The 18012-nt window shown below is 41.0% G+C and overlaps 1 protein-coding gene across 2 annotated transcripts in view; it reads left to right on the forward strand.

The window, feature by feature from the left end:
• The window catches only part of tafa2 (TAFA chemokine like family member 2), a 95694-nt gene extending 89480 nt beyond the window's left edge, over positions 1-6214 (forward strand). For both annotated transcript variants that reach the window (XM_015028850.1, XM_015028851.1), the window contains 3 exons: positions 598-722; positions 1338-1394; positions 5372-6214. In XM_015028850.1, coding sequence (XP_014884336.1) covers positions 598-722; positions 1338-1367 — 155 coding nt within the window. In that variant the 3' untranslated portion in view covers positions 1368-1394; positions 5372-6214. The remainder of the gene's footprint in view (positions 1-597; positions 723-1337; positions 1395-5371) is intronic.
• Positions 6215-18012: the final 11798 nt, after the last annotated feature.

Genomic DNA, 18012 nt, shown 5'->3' on the forward strand with positions numbered 1-18012 from the left:
ATGTGGTATATGTATATTATGTAATTCATAATACTTATTGTCCAAATTAACCACATGCTTTTTCAATGGAGTCGTAGAATGGAAACCTAAATAGTAAGTTTGTTTCCGGGTAAAAACTGAGAGGAGACAGAAATAGTAATGAATCTAAAACACCCAGCCTGGTAAAGAACAGTACAGATGGTCTGGGCTCTCAGCTGTTGGGAAATGATTTTTTTTTTCATAGAGGTGTTTGAAACTCTCTTGACATTTTAAATGGAAGATTACAAAATGTAAAACATCACAGAAAATCGATGTCATCGTTCACAACTTCTCCTGTTCGCTGATTGGCCCCGTAGAAATTTTACCAGAGGCAATCTTTGTGAACCAGAGAAAGCCCAGACTGTCCGCAAAGTGAGACTTTTAACGAAGTGGAACAATGAAGGCAATGACCAGGTTATGAAACAACAAACCAACACGACATTACACCACAGGATTCCAACCAAACTTTTAAAAATCATTACCAAAAGGAAATGGAACACACAACAAGATTTTCTTCATATTGGTTTGAATTATTAAAATGACAGGATCATTTTTTTGGTCTTTTTATGCCATGTCCAGCCTCCATAGTGGAGCAGAAGTGGTGGTGCCAGATGCATCCGTGCCTTGACGGGGAGGAATGCAAAGTTCTTCCTGATCTGAAGGGCTGGAGCTGCGCTACAGGGAACAAGATTAAAACCACCAAGGTGAGCAGAGAGAGAGAGAGAAAATAAAATCTGTTTTTATCTCTTTATTGATGCCAGAATCAGAACTGTTGAATCCGGTGTGCAGCCACTCGTCAAGGTCAGCAGGCTGTGACTTCTGTTCCCGTCGCCTCTGCCTTTAACTAAAGACCAGTGTTTGCAGCCTGTGCTCGGACCCCTGGGGTCCAATAATCAATGCGCTGCCATGTCTCCTTAGCACTTTCAGGCCACTCTCAGCACCCAAACTGGCCAATTACTCACTCCAGTTACTTGCTTTTAACATTGTAACATGATGCCTGTATCCTTCACTGTGTTATGACTACCCGTAGACTTCAGTTCTGCCTCTCTCCATGTAGTTAATTATTTAAACCGCCTGCACCACACCTGCCTGGAGCCGGGAGCCTGGAGCCTTGGGCTATTGATTCTGGGATCAGTCCGAACCTCAGAATATATATAAATATATGTGGAATTGTTTTCTTTTAGTCATCAGGGTTTGGAGAACATCCCCAATGCCCTGGAACATATTTCTATTATTATCAAATCTCGCAAGACTATTTTTAACACTAAACATGTCTTTTGTGTTTCTTTTATTATTATTTTATCTGGATCTCTGGAAAGATTTCTGCGGACAGAGACCAGCTTTGGTAACGTCAGACGCTCCACTACAAAGCCCAGGTGAATTTGTTTTCCTCATCTACTCTTCTTATTATTATCTTTTTCATTGTAATATTTGATATACCTTATTTATCATGCTTAAGATGCTCCTTGTTCAGATTCCCTGTAGCCCTGCGTTCCGTGTTAAAAAAACCAGAAAATTCCCACGATGAATCATTAATGCAACTTCTGATCCCCCGTTGTCAGATTGTATGATTTAGGCACAATTCCCAACAGCGGAGCTACAAGAGGGATAAGGGAGCAGAGGAGGTACATGATCCAAACACACCACAGCGACCTGTTCAAAGCTCCGTCATTACCTCCAACATCCAAGTCACACACCTTTGAACTCAGTTAGAGAGACAACACTCCTCTCGCTCAAATCTTGAAACAGCAGGAGGTCACACTTTGTTCGTCACCTCTGCGGCGCTTCTGGAAAATAATAATAAAAACGAGAACAGGAAAAAAAAAAATCAAGACAACATAGAGCTGGGTCTCCCAGCTGTACTCATCTTCATGAGTCTGTATCAATCACACCCCGTTGGAAAAACTCAGCGAATTCAGCGTGTTTGGCAAAGCAGAGACTGGCTATTAGAAAGCCTGGGGCGCAGCGCGGATTTCAGACGTGATGGGAATTTTTCTACGTTTGAAGCCTCAAATGGAGGCAAGAGGTGACAGATTGAAGAGTTTCTTTTCCACGGATAAATACAGAAATCCACAAAGGTGACAAATTTAACCTGCGCTGTCGGTATTGCTTAGAACTTGAGGGATGAAAGGGAGAAAAGAAAGCACACACAGGCAAATGCAGTATTAAAAATCCTGAAGTCAAGTTTATTTGTATAGCACATTTCAGCAACAGGGCAGTTCAAAGTGCTTCATGTCGTAAAAACACAAAAATACAAAGTCACAGAAGACACCACACAGTCAACAATTGAAACATTATATTTCGCCAAGTGCCATCATTTTTTTAGAAGTCTTATGTTTATTTACGTCAGTTATATGTCCTATAAAAATGATTAATTATTAGCGACTTCCACTATGAACGCCGCAGCAGTTTGTTCTGAGATATCATGAGGAGAATAACTGAAGTGTTTGGTTTGATGTTTAGCAAAATCTGCAATGTATTCCACAAGGAAACCATAGGATTCAACTGCATCTAAAATCTGTTTTTAGTAACCATTGTAGAGGCCTTGATGTTAGCCCTAAAACAAGAAGACGAATTTTTACTGCTTCTGTGTGAAATTAACGTTAAAGCCATATTTAATTGCTGACATAATAAATACTGTTTTCTGTTGGTCAACCAAGTATTAAGCATCTCTATAATTTGGACTTTATAAAAAAGAAGAAAAGGCTTTTTGAAAATGTTTTTGCTTACATGCAAGGAAACAGCACAGCACTAAGCTAGTACAAGTTAGCTAACATCCACTTGAACGTGTTTCATTCAAATGATCAGTTTTTCAGATCTATTGACCATTACCTTTTTTAGCCAAGATTCTGACTAAAAATTTTAGCCATTAGGTCTTTTAATTGAAACTAATTGAGGACATAATGGCTATTTTTCCTGTCTGGTTTCCGTTTACTTCCTGATTATTTTCCTCTGCTCAGTAAGCTACGTTTCCTTTTTATTTACTTGAGTCTGGTTGTAACATTCAACAACAGACGTTTTGCACTACCATAATTGCTCACTAATTTATTCCCAGAAGGACAAATAAATTAGCTGTATTCACCTTTGATATTATCGGCGGACATATTGATTATATTATGATTTGTGCTTACACTTAAAAATTGTGAGTACGCTTTTTATTTTTTAGACTCTTTTTAATCAAGCAAATTACTTTAAAATATTACTAACAGTTTGATTAAAGGGAATTAAAAGCACTATCTCACTGGTACATTTTCTCTAAGAGCAGTGTTGACCTGTGGCAGAAATTGCCGTTTTGTCCAAATCCTAAAACATAACAAATGCCGAAAGTTGGCTCTGCATTCTCTCTGCTGTGTTTTTGCTGATTTCACGGGTGAATTCTTGCCATATGATGAAAAGCCCAGTCATAGTAGTCCTAACACAAAGCATATTGCTGAGAAGGACGCGGCGGTGTGCCAATTACACAGCTGAATTACAGAAACACAAGCCCCGCACCTGCTGTGTTAAATCTCTCAGCCATGCTCACTTCAGGCGCCGAATGGAAATGAATGCTTTGCTGGTTAAATTAGCACTTGTCATCCACCAATTAAACAAACCTAACACCTAGGGAGGACTTGGTTTTTCCTTCCTGTATTTTTAGCTTTGTTTCAGACACTTACTCAGAACGCCGTTAATGATTTTTTATCCCCCTCCTCCTTGAAGTGAGACAGGCTATAGATCGATCTCCGGAGACATTCTCGCTTCTGACAAGAAGCAGCTTAGCTCTTTGTCTTTTCAACCCGAAATTATTCTCAAATTAGTACCACATTAATCACCATGGCAGCTCAGAATGTAAATGACTCTGTGAAGGGGAGAATTTATTGCAGCCGTACCTGTTTGGAAACTGCATTACCCTGGTTTTCCTCGAAACGTCCTGATGGTTCTTTGCCTGTTTTCCCCTCACCCCTAATTGGAGGTGATTTAAATGACATTACACACTCAGCCTTGGTCAAACAACCCATTTGAGAATTAATCTAACCGGGTTGTCACAGTTGTCTGTTTCGTATCAAAAGTTCACCATCAATAACAGCGCCTCGCAAGTCCGGCGATGGCTTCCCGCGGTCCGTCAAACCCACATGTCCTTTGACAGCCGACTGGAATAGATAGCGGACGTTGTTATGAAGGTTGTTACGTTGTGCTCTTCAAGAGTCTTTTCCAGAATGTACTTTTATAGGAGCAGAGGAGCTGCCAGTCAGCCACCGAGCTTCATGACAGGCAATTTAATCTCAAGGAGAATGGAGGTCTTCCCAAGTATCTGACAGCACCGAACTACGAGTGAAGGGTCTGAGATGTTAATGCAAACCCAGCACTCCGCTTTTATGCTAAACAGAATGAGAGGATCTAATAGGTACACACACATCACTGTGTAGGTATACTCATTTTCTTTATGTCACTTTTTGAAATAGGAGTTGTATTTTATTGTTATATAAGACATCTGTAGAGATTTTGTGTTGCTTTAATAGGTTGACCACTGACCGCACTTTGCAACGATTCTTATCTTCCTCAGACTTCTAGTTTTCTCAGTACAACCACTAAACATAAGTGGATTTTATTGGGAATTTTATGTGATAGACCAACAGTAAAGTGGTATATACTTACATAGTAAAAACTAAATGTTTTTCAATGTTTTTTTCCAAATAAGCTTCTGAAAAATGTGGCAGGTATTTGTTTTCAGCCTCTGAGTCCAATACTTTGTAGAATGGATTTTTCGCTGCAGTTAAAACTGCAGATCCAACTAAACTCAGTGTTAACGTATCATTACAAATATGTGCAATACTTTTTTATATATATTCTGCTACTGTTTAAAAAAATAATTTCACAACTGCTGTGAAAGAAGAAATGCAATTACAAATGACATGTGAACACACTTGTTCATGTTACAAGTCACTAAAAATGACCTATCAGGTGTGGACACATGTCCACAAGCCCCGCCTACCTGGGAGTGGCTACATGTGCAGCATTTTGGGGAAATTGTAGTCTGCAATTTTACAGAAGATCCATGGATTCAACATGTTGGAATAACAAACTCAACTTTTGATTGTTGTTGCAACGCCTGAATAAAAGACGCCTACATCTGACGAGTGGCAGCGCCGTGGTAGAATTATAAATATATCTTATGAAACTGTTTATATCTGTTAATGCCATGATTTTAAATGACTTATTCACATTTGTGATTTTTCTTTCAATTCTTTTTTTATTTGCAAAATTGTGTCTTTTTGACGTTGCACACATTTGAAATGGAAATGCAGCTTATGATGACTTGATGTTGGTGTTGTTTCCATTGTTCTGAGTTCCTCTCTGTTTTCTCCCATTGCAGGTGAACGCCCCTTTATGGTCTGGAGGATCATGAAAGGAGACAAAGACTAATATGAAGGACTTTGCTGTAAATAGAGACATCCTTTATTCTGGACTAGAGATAATCTTTCAAGACTTCTGAAGGAATCCTCATGAACTTGATGGATGTCAACGTGAGGCGTACCGATCTCCCCGCTCTGCCTTTTTTAAGGACTCCGTATGATTAGCCTTACTGGACGGCAGGACCAGTTCTCTGATATCGTACTGCTTGTAGTGGAATACTGCAGTGAACTTCGCCTACATGTTCATCTTCTTGAGTAGCGCCACCTTTACAAGCGGTCTTACACAGCAGCTGTTTCATTGGGCGACCAACGGATCAGTGTGTCGTACAAACTAACACATTAATCGGTCGACTACGGTTTTTTTCTCTGACAAATTGCAGTTAGGAAACTTGGGGGAGCAAATAGTTAGTACGATTTTCAAATAAATAAAATTTGATTATCCATCCATGACATGCAATACTCAACCAGATACTCTATGGACTCAAAGACTCAAGGGCTTAGCCCAGGCCCAGGCAAGGTACAGATCAAACGTAGAATTAAAGGGAATTAAATCCATTTACAATCTATTTCTTCTTCTTTAAGTTTCTAAGCCTTCCCCCTTCAAACTGTATTGCTGCTTTCAAGTTCAGTTTCTTTGGTAAGATGAATGTAAATGACAAACATTTGGATGATGAAAGTGTTTCCCAAACTGTTTCTAACTAGTGACTAAAGTATGATTTGCTAATGACCTTTAAGTGACTATCGCTGACACTTCTTTAGTCTGTGTAAGTGATGACATTAGTAATAAACAATGGTTGTGTAGCTAAAAGCTTTTGTCTTTTTACTGTCTGTGTAATAAACTCGTCCTCCAAAAAGCACCGAGCCGTCACAGCACAGAGGAGACAGCATGAGGTCACCACTCTCTTTTACAAGAGGGTGCACGTTTGTTTTTATTGCAGAAGATGCATTTAAGAAAGATCAACTTTCCACACCAAAGCAATGCCAAAAATTGCGGGCGGGATCCAGAGGAGCAGCTGCTGATCACAACAAGAAATGTAAGCAGATTCCACCTTCTCAGTGATCCATGTGAGCAGTGGAGAGAACGTTGCTGAAGAATGGAGAGCCGCACACATTACCATGGCAACCTGGCCCCGACGACGCTCAATCCTATGATTATTAAACAGCATCAGGCTCTAAAAGGCATTCAAACAGTGCAATATGGTGAGTACAGTTTCATTTATTTTGCCTCAGAGTTAAGATTGGCATAAGGAATAGTATATCCCATTGACTCGTTTCGGTTTATTATTATTTTTTGCTTGCATATGACGTACAGATCACAGTAAGAGTGGTTTATTGTTTTTCTCTTTCCACCAAAAACTGGATGACAAAAGTCTTCAGTCAGGTACTTTGGTCTCATAACAACAATGTTATTGTTCATCACAATAATAAAAAAATAAAAATAAAAGTGTATCATGGCCGTACACAGCTTCTCTGAGTTTCCTCTTGAGCTAATTTGGATATTAATGGATGTTTATGTACATATACATAATCTTGCCAAAGATTCTCTATTGGATTTAGCATTTTAAAACATGAGTGTTTGATGGAAGCTGTTGTGGGCCTGACATGAGTTGCTGTAACATCTGAAGGCTTTTCTACAGAATCAGAGAGAATGCTACAGTTCTTGTAGCGGCCGCAGTTTTTATTATTCCTGCAGAAATGCACAAATACTTCACCTGGAGAGAGTGTTTTGTTTGCCAGTTGATGGCTTGATGATTGCATCAGAGAGTTTGCTATTGCTGGAAGCGAGGCACATCTGTGGAAAAAAAGAAACGGCAACATTCATTAAGTATATATTTCAAGCATACGCGGAAATGTCACAGAGTCGTCTGTGTGCTGCTGGGGAAGAAAAGAAAAGAAATGATGCGATCAGATGAAACGTTCCCCGTATGTCGCACGCCTGGCAGGTCACATTCTCTGCTTTACTCCCACCCGTAAAGTTCTGTAAGAATATGTTCAATGCGATTAACATCCACATTTCCATACCATTTATTCCTCTAGGCTGAGTCCAAAATTGTCTTTTGTTGTGTAAAATGATTAAATGAAACAAGTGAAGATGCTGATAGCATCAGTGGTTTACAGCAGGTCTGCATAATGAAATTTCTCTTCCCAGAGAATCGATAAACTTTATTCCCCTGGTGGACTGTGTAATTACAAAAGTCTCTTTGGATTATGAAACTATACAGCATATGGTAAGATGAGAATATGTCTTTGATCTGCTCTCGTAAGGACGGAGTTAATAAGACAAAAAAAAAAACTAGGAAGGAGAGAACTGCCTGGCTTTTACTTCATTTGATTCTCTGGAAAGTAAGCAGAGATTTAAAGTGGGATTCCTCCAGCTCAGCTGAATCGACTCAGATGCCAACTCCCTGGAAATGTCAAACTCTCCTGGCACGCAAGGCAAGCCGTGTCGTGGCTGTTTGACTAGCACAGAAAGCATTTAGCTAGAGGATGCCTTTGGTTGGGAAAAGAGAAGGTTCATGTCAGACGGAGGCAATCGTGGCATCTGACAAAAAATCCTGCAGGCACCGCTTGTTTTCTCTTCTTCCCCAACACAACTCTCACTCCGTTTAAACGTGTCTTGCAGGCAAGAAAACAGATTCATTGCCGGTTAGCTGGCAGACCTCTAACAGTTCTACATGTTAAATTGAAACCAAAGTCTGTTCAATGGGATCAGTCATAAATGGGATCTACTAAATCATTATAATCTACTTACCTCCAGTAGATAGTTCTACATATATCCAGATTAGCTGGTCTCAGATCGCTAGTCCAAGATTGGCAGAGACCAATGGAGACTTCATTGGCTTAGTCTTTAGAGAGCGAGTATAACTCATGTCCAAAGTCTTCTTTTTTTACCCCCTTGTGTTATTCAAAGGCAAGTCTAACTCCAGGCAATGACTTTGACTGGAGTTCAAGTCAAGTCTTCTGTCTTTAGAAAGTAAGTTTAGGTCCAGAGTCGATTTTGTGGGTGAAGAGGAACTTGAGTTTGTCTGAGATTAAAGTTTCCTCCTGTCCGTCACTGCTCTGCCTGGAAACCCTTCACACGTTGTGTCCTCAGGACGCGTTTCATACAGTTATTTGTATAAACAGCTGTCATTTTTGAGAATGGAATTGTTTAAAGATGGCCTCTTGTCCATTTCTATCCTAATTTTAGCCGTTTTTTATTGTTTACCGTTTAGGTTCCTGCTTTACATCCAGCTACTCCATACATGATACAGCCTCCAAGTCCAAGAGTCGACATCGTAAATAGTTATTTACTGCTGGTGAAATATGAACTTTAAAACTTTTACCAGAACCACACTTCAGAAGTTTCCTTTTGAAAACTTAATATGCCACATCACTCATTTGAAATCTCGTAATTTTAAAATGTCCGACTCTGTTATGAAGCCAAATCAGATCCACACTGTAACCGCACATTCAGATTTGTTGAAAGTCCTTTAAAATCATCTGGCCCAGCGCCTGTAAAACTGTGAGCCAAGATCCAAATGGACTCCCTGGATCACGGCTAGAGCCTCCCTTTATGACGAAGATATGACATTTTTTTTAATCAGTCGGCTTCCCAGAGCAGAGAAAAACAATATCTCACTTGGGTCTCCCACTAAAACCCGCTCTGGAGTGCCTCATCCAGACATGTACATTCTGTGTAATGTGAGATCTGTACGTGGGAAGACGTTGTAAATCACATATTCATTTAAGGGAGGACTGTGACACTGTGAATCTGCTGGAGTTAAGTGGCACTAAGGGCTTTGGGGAGCGAGTGAGCTGAGGCCCTCTTTAAATAATCCAATGTAGTCCATCCATCCTGACTAAACAGGAACACATCCTCAGCTCCTCCCATGGGATTGATTGTATTTGTTACCCTCAGCACTGTTGGCTGTTAAAGAAATAAAGTGTTCCCTTAGCCACAGGAGAATGGATATTTCACTTACATAATACTGAGTAACAATAAAGGACGGAAAAATAAATCACATTCAAATGACGTAGTAGAGGTTTTTAAGCATGTAAAGCTGGTTAAATAAGATGTGAACATGGTTTCATTTGTTGATTATGTGAGAAATCAAGCTCTTTCTTATATATATATATTTTTTATGTGGTACCTTTATACCATAATTTCCGGACTACTGAGCACACCTGAAGGTGTCAGCCCACTAACTTAAAAAAAAAAGTTTCATTTGTGTAAAGGTTGACGGTATCCAAATTGAAACATAAGGTGTTTATAGAAATAGCTTTTTATTAACTTTTAATGAAATACATAAAGCACACAAACATACTGTTAATGTTTTTTCTAAACAGGATCTGCAACATGACTGTGTAACAAAACACAAAGGCTACGTTCACACTGCAGGTCTTTAATGCTCAATTCCGATTTTTGGTGAAACCCTCTTTTCTTTTCTTTATTTTTTTGGTGGTTGTTCATATTTTCAAATACATGCAACTTGTATGTGATCTCCTGTGTGATCGGGACAATCTGAAAGTGTCACGTATCCACAGTAGAGGGCGCAGTGACGTCACAGAGTGTGCTCAGTGTTTGCACAAGTAAACATGGATGGTAATCAGGTCCCTCCTGGGCCACTGGGTTCCGTCTTGATGGGAAATGTTTGGTGGATGCAGTTGCTCCAAGAAGTTCCTGGAAGCAGCCTTTCAATTTGTATGCGTTGTGTAGGGTACGGTGAATATGACTAGCATGTAGTTGTGGGTGCAGCTGTGCTGCAGTGAACGTAGCCTAAATACAGTAAAGTATCAGGAAAAGTCGTTGATCACAATCTTCATCGTTCTCCTGCGCATTACAGCTACATCCACATGGAAACAATTGTAAGTGTGTCTGGAAAAGTTTATTTTTGTCAAGTATGATATGCATCCTCACAGATTCGGCGTCCTCAGAAACCAGAAACTGTAATTTCTGAAACCGGGTCGCAGAGCGGATACGTTCCAGAGCAGCAGTTTTATGTTTCTGTGTTCATGCATATTTTTAAAGCTAAGACATCGAAGCTCCTTTTCTTTCTCTATGCCGCCAAATAAACACGACACCTTTCTTTTTGTGTGTTTGTTGTTCTCTGGTGGTGTTACAGCGCCACTTATTGGCTCGGCATAACTACTACATCATGTTCCAGATTGACTTTTTTTTATACATATCATTTATAAAATATACTGATCTCAGAGTTACTTCGTCACACACTTCCTCAGTTTCTCTTCGTCACTTTCTTCGCAAATTAATCCATGTATTAGCTGTGTCGTTGTTGCCACACTGTTCAAAACGTGTTAAAAAGTAGTGACTTATGGTTTGACAAGTTACGGCACAGTTTCTTTCTTTGAACAGGCGCTGTATAAATGAACTGTGCTGTGGTTGTAGCTCTGAACCAGATCTACTGTTTCCACCTGCTTGTCCACTGCGTCGCCCTGCAGGTCAGCATAAGCAACATTCTGTATCTAAATAACAGGTGGATTGATTTCCCCAGACCAGCATAACAGGCTGGAAACGAATTCACCACACAATAATTACCACAATCAGCAATCTGGATAATAAATATTTAAATGAGCTGAAATGGTTAGTGCTGCAACCTCAGCAAATTTCCGTCCGTTTTCTGGGTCTCACAGTGACGGATCACTGTTGCATCCAGGAGTTTTTGTTCTCTGTCCTCCGGGTGTCATCGCTATATTCAGTTATGGGAAATTTGATGTGCAACGGATCCCTGAGCACGTGCGCCGACCCGAGCCGACGCTATCCGGTCCATCTCGTGCCAATAAAGCTGAGCGTTCCCTAATTAGGACCAAGATGGATCGCGCCTGTTTTTGTGTTTTTCCCCAGGCTCTGTAACGCACCCCTCTCAGCGCCGTGTTGGATTACACACGGACAATAAAGAAGACAGGTGAGAAGAACTCACTCTCATTCTAAATGGAACATTTTAACTTCTTGCTTCTTTGTGACGGATCTCCTCACTTCTCAGAACCACCAGAACCTCTGTTGAAGAGGATTGTATGTTATTTGCAGCAGAGCTCAGAGTGTTGTTCACAGCAGTAAAAATACACCCAGCAAAAATCAACCAGAGCTTATTAAATGTATTTTAGACATACCTACGGTGGTTTTAGTCACACATGAATGCTTTTTCTTCTTTTTTTTAACCAGACTCAATTCTGGTTATTATTCAGGCAGATGCGAAAACATAAATCGGCATGGCAACCATGACAACAAAGTATTGTTTTTACAATTGGGAACATCTAATTAGCATCTCACAGACTCAAATGATGCCTGATGTAGCTTCAGTGTGATTCAAAGAGGAGCTGCAAAAGCAAATGAGGCAGATTAGCAGAGCTAGCTAACAACTGATGGTGTCATCTAGCACGTTACTGTGGAACATCTGCTGCCCTTGGGTAGACTGTTAGCATTTAGCATGCCATGACAGACTTCAGTCAGAGGCCTTCTCAGATTCACTGTGAGACTGACTGCTACTGGAGGTCCTTCCTGCTCACACCAACTCTTTGATGAAATGAGTTACGATCACATTTCATTTCCCTTTGGGTTAAATGAAGTATTTTTGAACTTGAATTGCACTGAAGTAGGAAATGCACAGGATGTCCTGATGTGGAGAACACAATTAGCTGACAGACGCACAGCAGGCTTAGCACCTCCTCTGTTAATGTTTCGCTGCAGTTTATATCTTCACCAAGAAGAAAATCTGTCAAGGCTCCACTTCTGGAGATGCGAGCGGCTTTGCATTACGCCCCAGTGAGATTTAGACACAATGAGCACCGAGGCATCTGGCGTTACGTAACATCCGTAGAAATCATTTCTCCCCTCAAAGCTGCCTCTCCTCTTTGTCTGCCGCTGACTCAAAGTTTGGAGTCTATTGTAAAGCTGAAAATTGGCTGAATTCTGTCAAAAAAAAAAAGGGACCAGCAAATTAAATCCTCTACATCTACTACAACAAATCAGATAAATGGACGGCGGCCATAATTGGAGTGAGCCATCTGTGTTCTGAAAGTTACCTGCGTCCAGCAGAGAGAAGCACAAAGAGAGGAGGCCCTTTGACGGTCTTGTGCTTAGCCATTGTGTCACTTCGCCGCTTCAATTTTATGATCTCGGCGCCTGGGATGAATTTGCTATCATTAAACTGAGCCTGCAGCAACAATGCCGCGAGAAAACTGACAATGGCCAAATAACGCTCGGGAGAGAAAACAGGGTTTTTTTTTGCGTGAAAGCAAGTAATTTCAATGACTGTCAGCTTTCTGGCGCCTCATCAGAACTGAACAAATGTGTCTTTTGTCAGTTTTGTCAGTGGCTTTGTTTCCTGAATCTGTCTTCATCCGACTGATCCAAACATGTCATCTAGGTATGCCTTCATATTCATCAAGGCCCGGCTTGACATATTTTTCCTCTAATACGACTGGCTGCTTTCTGGCGCTCATAAAAGAGTCGGTTATTCCCGGTCCCCCGGTGGAACCCCCCTTTTTTATTTTACTTATTCAATTAAAAAGAATAAAATATGAAATTAGATATTCACAGTGCTCCTTTTCCTCTGCGCACAATCCATTTTGTTCCCCACACGTTCATGCTTTATAGGATTTTCAGTCACAAGTTAATTAATCAGGTGGAGGCGGCGGGGGTTACTGTAACCAGGACTAAACGACCCACATTTAGCTCAAACGAGAACATGACTCTGACGAGTCTGAAGGAGAACAGGCAGCGCCGAGAGCCGGGCCCTCGGTGTTCTACAGCAGTGCCCCCCCGTTTCATCTCCAGGCGGCTTTTAACAAGATAAATCCTCCTCTGACAGTGACCTGAGATGAAAGTATGAGACGTAAAGCCAGGAAGAGTTCAGGGAAAGTTCTCTGGCGCCCCACCTACCCACCCACACAACCCCGCCTAAACCTCTCTCTTTAAAACTTGGCTCCCAGAGCCGAGCGGGTCGGCGGCGGAGCGTGCTGGGGCCGCTGCGTCGGGCTGGAAAAGTTCCTTCGCCTCATTTCTAACTTTGCGCTTGATCCCATGAGAGCGGCCCTGCGGAGGTACTGAAGATGCCGGGGATTGACGGCTCTAAGCTCGTCGACTCTTTGTCTCACTTGAACTTGGCCTTTTCTTTTGTTCTTTAAGCTGAGGATTCACACGTTTCTACAGCTCTATTTGGACGCAGGGCTGGTTTTCTGCAGAGGGCAAAGGGGGAAGATGCTTCATGAGCAGCAAAAGTTGTTCAGTGAGGTTCAAGGAAGGAACTGCTATGACTTTAATAGTTTAATGGTATTAATGGTTTCTAAAATAACTGTCAAATTAAAGATCCAAATCGATGGTACGACACAAAAATACTCAGCGTTCTACTGAAGTCATTGATCATTTCAGACTCAGTGTGGCAGTTCAGTGCAAAAATGTCAGGACTACTAATTTACTAATTAGACTGATTCTGTACAGCAGGTCAGACCCAGAATCCAACTGAAGGAAAATGTATCCCATCTGACCTGGTAATGCCTTAGGATTCCCTCAGGATGAGCCGAAGAGGAAGGTTTCTTCTGGACCCTATGGACATAAAAGTAGGGATGACCATTTGACTAATGTGAGGCTCACATTAAATCCCAAACAGGACACTGAAAGCAGTGACTCCGATACTGATCATAGACAACACCTCAACCAGGACACCAATCCAATGTTTGGGGTAGATCAAGACAGCATTGAGAATTCAAGACTTCAAAACTTTGTGATTTTTCCTTTACCCCAATAATATTACAACCTGTTCACAACCAGTGTTGTCACAAAAACAGTAATTTAGAAGCCAAATGCCCATTTAATGATAAAAAACAGTTTTCTAAAACATGTCAGACCAGGCGGTCCCAGATGTTATGTCTTTATTTGCTTCTCCAGTCTTTCATGATCTGGTAAACACGTCACTGAAGTCCTTGCAATACCCAGCTGGGTCAGCTAACTGATGGCTAAAAACAAGAGAAGGAATCCAAGGCAGACCTTCATTGTGTGAATCATTTATAGCAGGCTAAATCTTTTAGAAGAAAAATTCTTACTGTAGGACTGCCTGTGTCAACAAGCATTGCACAATTTAAAGGAAGTTTGTGCACAGAAAAGAACTAAGGGTTTTGATATTCCAGGCAGATCTGTTCGGTAGAAGAAATCAATGCCTGGGTTGAGGAAACTTTTTGAAATTCTTTCTCTGAGACAGACTTTGAAACCATGATTGTTATGTCAGTTGGTTCAAGGTGGCCCACAAGGTGAAGGTTTTTCTTTTTTTTTATCCCCCCTCACTGTGTTCAAACCGCAGCTGATGTTTTCACTAATTCTGTTGGTGAACTTGGTTTGTGAATCCCATCCAGACTGCCACATCTTAACCCGTCTTGCCTTCCTGCTTCTCCTGCAGCTGTCGTTCAGTCGGATTTTTCCGCGTACAAACTGCATCTGACTGGATCAATGTCAGATCCGTCATTGATGCTGATTGTTTCTGCAACCCGGGGGATCATTGCTGCTGTGCAACACCTGAGACAGCGACTGTCAGATAAAGACTCGGCACTGACACAGTTGTACTAACTGAACATGTGTAAACAATATCCAAGAATATTTTACCTTAGCAAAGCATATTTAACTTTGTCTCCAACTCACCTGCCTCTTTTCTGTACAGCAATAATAACATCATTGGATCTTATAAAGCTTTACGCAGATGGTTTTACTCCCCTCGGGATGGGGAATGCTTGAAAATGAAAGTGATAATTTGGTTATTAATTAATGTGCCTTGATTAATTCAGGCAATAATTATTTGATGTGGTCGGGGAAGCTTGTAGAATATTTACTCCCAGATGGTCAGTTGATGTTTTCATCAACAAGGCTAACAGAGAACAAACGTTGACGGAGCGTACCAACATCTTTATATTTAGGGCGCTTGTGAATCTCATCAGTTAAAGTGAGAACAAGCTTCATCTATTAGACGTTTTTCAAAATGGCATTGCATATGACAATTTGCCATCAGCTTTAAGGAAAGTTTTTTGTTTTTTTTTAACCAGGCATCTGTTGCTGGGTTGGTAGGAGGGGCACATGAAAATCAGGAAGCCCAGAACTTTGATTCTGTGTTTTGTACTGTTCTGCTTGGTTCGCACGTCAAGATTGTTAAGTTGTTGGACAATTTTCAAAACTGAAGAGAGCACGCACATGACAATAAAAAAAAGTTAGGAATTACAGGTTTGGTCTTAGCGAAGCCACACATCAACCGACTTCACTCACCAGCATTCAGATTTAAGATGGGAAATGTCACAGTGTCTCTCGAGACCAAATGTAAGCTGAGAGTAAACAAACGTGGCTGACTGGGAAGACGCTATAGTGACACTTTTTGGACTATTCTTTGTTTGCTTTAGCATGACATCACAGGTGTGGTGTTTACAAAGGTAAAATGAGAGCCTGTTTAATGTGACCAATCAGAAAGCAAGGTTACGGAAACATTGATTTCTAAATAAAGAAAAAAATCAAACAGCTGCCATGGTACACCAGAAAGTCCCATGGACATTGAAGATATCTTTATATTGCTTTTTTCTCTGTTAAACATAATCCACAAACTATAGCCCTGGGTTCTTCCCAGTCAGTCATCTTTATTTACACCCAGCTCACATTTGGTCTTAAGAGGTTTTATGAGATTTCCCGTCTGGCATCTGAATGTTGGTGAGTGAAATTAGTTTGTGTTTGTTGCTCCCGTGACTTGACACCACAGACTGTACGATCAAACATTTTTAATTGTCATGTGTGTGGGGGTCTCAAATTTTGAAAACTGTCTGGTATTTTTAAAATCGCGTCCTGCGAAGCGAGCATTAAAGACCTGCAGTCAGTTAAAGCTAAAACTGAAAAACATCCTAACTCTGTGAAAAACCATCTCTCAGCCAACGTAACATCAACTCTACAGATGTTCTCTTCTCCAACCTTGTATGGCCTAAATTTTTAAAGGACGGCTGTGATTTGTTTCTCTTTCGAGACTTCCACATCTTTTGGCAACAGGGTTGCACATGAAGACACGAGTCATTTTTATGAATTACACAATTAATTTGAAGAGCTGCACCACTGTCAGCATGAATGTGCCATCCGGCGAGACCTTGTTTGCCATTATTTATACTGCGTAACATGACAGGCCCTCATTAATAGTGTTTGAGGAGTTAGATAAAAGGCTTGCTAATGAAAACATCCCCTGCTGCTCCCATCAGCATATGGGGAAATGACAGCAGATCCTTTTAACCCTTCGCTCAGCGTGTCTTGGTGGGGTTGGAGAGCCGTGGGATTTATGGGCCGGCTCCCCGGTGCTGATCTTTCCGGCGGACCGCCTGTTTGTTTTCCCCACAGACAAAGCGGTAAGGGGTGACACCGGAGTGGACACCGGCTGCTGGGATGCCACATTAATGAACGCTCATTTCCACTGAGCCGCCTCCTAATGAGAGCAGCAGGCTCTTATTAGGAGAGCCGTGTGCGAAGTACCTGTGGGGTTTGACATAATAACAGGACGCCTCAATAACATTCCAAATGAAGACAGGAAATCAAATTGGGTCCCTGAAAATATTTTCTCGTCTAACCCAATCTCGTAAGATGTGATTCACCCCTACTTGTAAAAATGATAGAGTCTTTCAGAGCTCTGCTGCACCCCGTCGCCCTCTCTTGTCGCCGCACTCACATTCTGGGCCAGGCTACATAATAAAAACAATGGCTTAGCATAAACTAGAATGGTTTAATTTTTTGGATTACATGTGGATTAAAGTGATTACACTAGACCATGTTCTTGTTACACGTCTCTACTTATAGTGACAAATATAACAAATGATGTTTTGTTTTGTTTTTCCGTTTTTTTTCTTCTTCTGAAGACTTTCTGCTTTCCCTTGATCTTGGAGAGCCTGTAATGACGAACAGTCAGTGAGAGAAAGAAAGGACAACCGCCGTCTTCTTCCCCAAACTCTGTCTGAAGAGCGAGGGGCGGGGCTCCTCAATTCCGGTCTCCTGGTGAGACGTTGCCCGAACCTTCGTTACCCTTTTTTTTTAATTTTTTTTTTTTAAAACCCATATATGTAATTAATTGCAATACTATTAATTTCTGTGTGGTGGCGTATATTCTCTTAAATAGATTTTCTGGACTATCACCAAGTGATAATTAAATTCTCCCACTTTATGGTGTATCACATTCTGTATCTTCATTGTACACAGGATATGTAAAAGAACTAGAGATGCTTTGCTGCTAAATGTCAACACTACGACAACTAGGTAGCAAGGTCAGGAAAAAGTCTGACTTAAAAAATAAATAGCAGGGGAGAGTGAGGTAGGTCTGTTGCGCTAGCTTGACTTTAACAACCTCAACATGTAGACGTGCTGTGGAATTTGGTGGTTAGGTTCAGTTAAAAAATCATTTATAAAGGCGATCCACATGCCAACTCTGACAGATCATCCTAATCAACCACTGCTGTGTTCAGACATCACTTATTAATAATCGCAAAATAAACAGAGCCTGAAAACATAATACTGTAACAGGCTGAATGTTTGCATGTTTATTGGTGTTGAATGCTGTTGTCAGTCAGTTGCTACGGCAACGTGTCTGTGTGTAGCATAGCCGACCCA

This window comes from Poecilia latipinna, unplaced genomic scaffold (genome assembly GCF_001443285.1).
Source record: "Poecilia latipinna isolate Pla-1442-1.1 unplaced genomic scaffold, P_latipinna-1.0 Scaffold137, whole genome shotgun sequence".
Taxonomy (NCBI): Eukaryota; Metazoa; Chordata; class Actinopteri; order Cyprinodontiformes; family Poeciliidae; genus Poecilia; species Poecilia latipinna.